General features: G+C 35.4%; 1 protein-coding gene across 2 annotated transcripts in view; it reads right to left on the reverse strand.

Moving 5' to 3' along the window:
* Positions 1 to 4556, reverse strand: part of LOC107622988 (flowering time control protein FY) — an 8984-nt gene that overhangs the window by 4079 nt on the left and 349 nt on the right. For both annotated transcript variants that reach the window (XM_016325076.2, XM_016325075.2), the window contains exons 2-14: positions 4381 to 4556; positions 4120 to 4211; positions 3887 to 3955; positions 3612 to 3716; positions 2341 to 2436; positions 2157 to 2239; positions 1975 to 2046; positions 1795 to 1892; positions 1249 to 1308; positions 1089 to 1149; positions 916 to 1003; positions 712 to 775; positions 223 to 301 (exon numbers count right to left, since the gene is read on the reverse strand). In XM_016325076.2, coding sequence (XP_016180562.2) covers positions 223 to 301; positions 712 to 775; positions 916 to 1003; positions 1089 to 1149; positions 1249 to 1308; positions 1795 to 1892; positions 1975 to 2046; positions 2157 to 2239; positions 2341 to 2436; positions 3612 to 3716; positions 3887 to 3955; positions 4120 to 4211; positions 4381 to 4556 — 1143 coding nt within the window. The remainder of the gene's footprint in view (positions 1 to 222; positions 302 to 711; positions 776 to 915; positions 1004 to 1088; positions 1150 to 1248; positions 1309 to 1794; positions 1893 to 1974; positions 2047 to 2156; positions 2240 to 2340; positions 2437 to 3611; positions 3717 to 3886; positions 3956 to 4119; positions 4212 to 4380) is intronic.

Raw genomic sequence — 4556 nt, forward strand, 5'->3', positions numbered from 1 at the left:
TCTCAGCTAAATTTTCAGATTTATTTTACTGGCTAGGATCATAAAATAAAGTTTCTATATTTGACAGATAGGTTGCCTCTGCAAAACGAATAGATAGAATTCAACTGAAATTTTTTTTTAAGCACACTTTTGAAAGTCAGTTACAAAAACACCAAAGATGATGAAAGAAACACTTAATATAATGTGAAAGAGAAGTATAAACAGCAAGAGAGATGAATTTACCCAACAAGCCAATGGAATATTGCACCATCGTAACTTCCACTGACAAAGTACTCTTCATGAAACGGATGCCACGCCAAAGCTTCAAACAGTAGGAAAATATAGAAGTAAGTTCGATTTTTTTTCATTTTTACATCATCCTACTCCCTATCAATGCTACAACACCTAGAAGCTTAACAAACCACATTAACCACGGAATCGGCAATTTAGATGAAGTTGTGCAAGAGATTTTTTTCTTTTTTTTGGGGGGTGGTTTGGGGGGAGGGGTTGATGTAATGAAATATATTCATGAGTATGAGATTAATTTTCATATTTAAGGGACTGTTTGTGATTTAAGTCACGCAAAAAGATGTGATCCACAAATAGTCATCATTTAGCAACCATCAGTTGCTATACTGATTAATGAAATAAAAAATTCTAGATCACATTTAACCTATCCCTAGAAAATAAAATTTGCTGCCCAGTAACTGCTGCTAAAAGAGAAACGCATACCAGTTACATCCTTCCGATGTCCACGGAAAGATTCAAGCTCCTTCATAGCCCTTATGTCATAAAGCTGCAAATACAGAGGATAAAATGATTAAAAAAAGGGAGATCAATACGCAAAGAAACCTCCAACATTAATTCCTAAAATGTTAGTTATTTAACAATTAGTGGCAAGTAAACACCTAATTAATTTGAAAAATAGTTACCAACCTTTATTATTTGATCCTTTGAGGCTGTCAGCACCCAGTTGCCATTTTGATTCCATTTGACACAGAGTACAGTACTTTTATGGCCGTGACTGCATCACACAAGAATGAATAAAAAACGTGGACAAGCATTTGGAAATTGGAACCTTGGATATCAGTAAACACTTTTACACTCACAATGAGCAAAGCTCTCTTCCTGTTTTAGCATCCCAGAGTTTTACAAGCTGGTCCTTGCCACCTGTATTTGGAATACCAAACGGGAATGGGATTCACCATTCATTCGCACTAATGAATATCATAATCTCAAGAAATTTTATAAGGGATATATTTAAAACACCTGATACTAATAGAGATTTTGTAGGATGCCAGTCAACACTCTTAACATCCCAACCATGGCCTGCCTGAGTTCAAATGCCACATGACCAACTTAGGTTAGTTCATTAAAAAGAGAACAAAAATTACATGAGCTTCGCCAACTGATTATCATAACGAAACATGCATACCACACCTTGACTAGGTCCATCAAATTTATTTATAAAATGGAAAAATACTAAAGTAATAATTGAGCGATAGGAATAATTGAGTGAATTGCAATCCTTTACAACAGCATTATCAAGTTTACAGAACTAACGTAACTGATGTGGATAAATGAAAATTTCACCCCATACATATCATTCAGCATTTTCAACTTTAAAAAGATTTAATTGATACATATCACAACTGACGTACAATAATACCCTTGATGGGGATTCACCGAGACATATGGTAAATTGAGTTTTGTAACAAAGTACAAAATTGAATTTCTTTTTAAATAACGGTGACATCTTATGGTATAAAAATATTTGAAATAACCTCTCTTTTATTTACAACCAAAGCACATTACCAGTTAAAGAACGCTCTTCTTGACATCTTGCAAAATCCCATACTTTAACTGTGGTATCATCAGAGCACGAACAGAACTTTAAATCTGTTCTACAGAAACTGTATAAAAGAGTTATTGCAGCTTTCTTCATCAAACTACTAAAATCTTTGTATCTCTCCCCAAAAAGAACATGCATTTTACCTTAAGTCACGGACTGATTCCTTATGAGCAGATTTGTTGGCTTTAACATTATTCATGTTGTTCTGCCAATATCTAGAAAAGTATCCAGACATAATCAGATTCATTTTTTAGAAAACATACTTAAACAAAATACAAAACGATGCTTAGCAACAACCACACAACATAATAAAGTATGTATCTACTTTATTGCACCACCATCATCACCCGAGACCATCCAGTTGTCATTGTGACTCCAAACCATGGATCTAATTGCTTGGTCGTGAGCCTGCAAATATTCCATAATCCACCTTGAGTTATTGCATTATGAAGCTAATGATGTTTAAAACAATGATGTGGCAACTGACAACAATACTTAAGGCTTTGTACCTGAAGAATCATTTCAAAATTAAAAGATTGTCCATTCCAGAGGGTAAATTCACCAGTCTGAGAACCTGTGATAAGACGCCGACCCGTTGGAGTCCACTTTGCAAGATTTAAAGAAAAAACATAAAGAAAAAGCGTAATCAGTCAAATCCAATGAAAAGGCATAAACAGCAATTTAAAATTTGGTTTACTAAACTCGTTGCCAATGTAATACTAGAGACAAAGGTCCAGCTTAAACCCAATCATGACACCACATTTATTCCAATAGCAACAAAATAACAAGAAAACGTAGAACTCATATATACATAGAGATAACAAACATTCAAATGCAAAGGTTAAGATATTTCGTACAACTAAACAATCCAAGAACCACTTTGCCCATTAACACAACCTTCATCCAACAAAGTTGGGTTACCTGATCTTAAAATCACTAGAGGATCACAATTAAATTTTCAATCTACAATTTTCTGATGGCCAGACAAGACCACAAAGGAATTATCTATAGAGAAAAATATCTATACTAATCAAAATGGATCCAGCAGATCTCTAGATTGACTGTACACAATGTATAATTAAAGGTGTGGTTATACTAACATGCATATGAGCCTCGATACTTGCACCCAAATGAAAAACAAATGAACAATAGCAAATCCATCGTTACCTAATCACTAAAGAGGTCTTAAAACTACATGATGTAACTCAACTTCCATTAGATGCTAGATGATTTGAGTGTAGGTGTCCTGTTGACACTCACTGCACTAAATAATTGTACATAGAAGTTGACATTTAGTGACATTTGTTACTAAAACCTGTAACAAACTCAATCACAGAGACTGAAATACCCATTCTGTAGCTTGACCTCTCCAGTCTCCCGTATATATTCTCCTGTACACTCATTCTCAATCAAAAACATAATAATAAGAATTACATTCTGATTCATTCACACATTCACAAGATTCTCTGAGCTCTATTACAGACAACAGAAATTTGTGTCACATCAAAGAATAAATTTCAATATGAATTTTAGATCATTTCAACTTAGGAAAATGTAAAATCTGCAGCAAACTTTTGGGATTGGTATACTGTTGCAAACAAAGAAAACCCTACTATGCCACAGATACATTTCCCTAATATAACAAAACCCAAGTCAAATGAGCAGCAACTATTGCTTAGAGATGTTAGAGAAAACTGAGCAGCAAAACATAGTGTCGTATTTCTGTAAATGACAATACTCATATGAAATCAAACCAAAGAAATATTTGATGTCAACTTACCACAACCCTGTTAATTGGACATCGATTTTTATTTAAAGAGGTATGAACAAACTTGGCAGCAAAGCTGGTAGATGGATTGTCCGGGTACCCAGCAGCTGGCAACATCTACATTAGAAATAGTAGCACTATGATTTGAGTGAAACAAGTAGATCATAATTAATTGCTTATTTATAGTTAAAATTATAATTGTTACAAAGACATGGATAATAGCAAGCAAACAAAATACAGATAATAAAAAGAATCACAAAAGTTAAAAAACAAAAAAGCTCACTGACATCAATTGCTGCGGCTGGGGTAGGTTGCAATACCGTCCTATCCCTCGAATCCCTCTGCCACATTCGAACCTACAGGCACAATTACATTACTAACAAGTTTCCAAGACAGACATAAATAATAATCCAGCAAGGAGATGAACACTGATTAAACCTTCATGCCATACAATGCACCTAGCACTGGCAAGCACCAACATGAACAGATAAAATCAACACCTTGAAAAAATAAGCATTACCTGCATATACCGCACGACGGTGCTTGTGTAATCAACTGCTTTCCGTTGAGTAAGCTTTCTTATCCTTTTTGCACCGTGACTATCGCCATGACCTGCAATAGTTAATTTGCACAATAAATCAGAGTAAGCCATCAAAATCTAAACAAAATTCATAAAATAAATAGCATACATTTTATTAATTAATTATATTAACGTAATTATATTATAGTTATAATTATAACAATAAGCAGCAACATTAGCAAAGAAAGTTGCAGAGGATACCGTCGTAGTGAGGAGGAGGGCCTCCGGGAGCGGGGTGGTGAAATTCAGTGGAGGAACCAGCAGAAGGCTGACGCATCATCTGCGGAGGAGGCGGGGGTCCACGGTGGAAATCAGGACCTGGCTGCTGCTGCTGCTGCGGCGGCGGCGGCGGCGGAGGCTGTTGGTGGTGGAAATGC

This window comes from Arachis ipaensis, chromosome B10, assembly GCF_000816755.2.
Source record: "Arachis ipaensis cultivar K30076 chromosome B10, Araip1.1, whole genome shotgun sequence".
Lineage (NCBI taxonomy): Eukaryota > Viridiplantae > Streptophyta > Magnoliopsida > Fabales > Fabaceae > Arachis > Arachis ipaensis.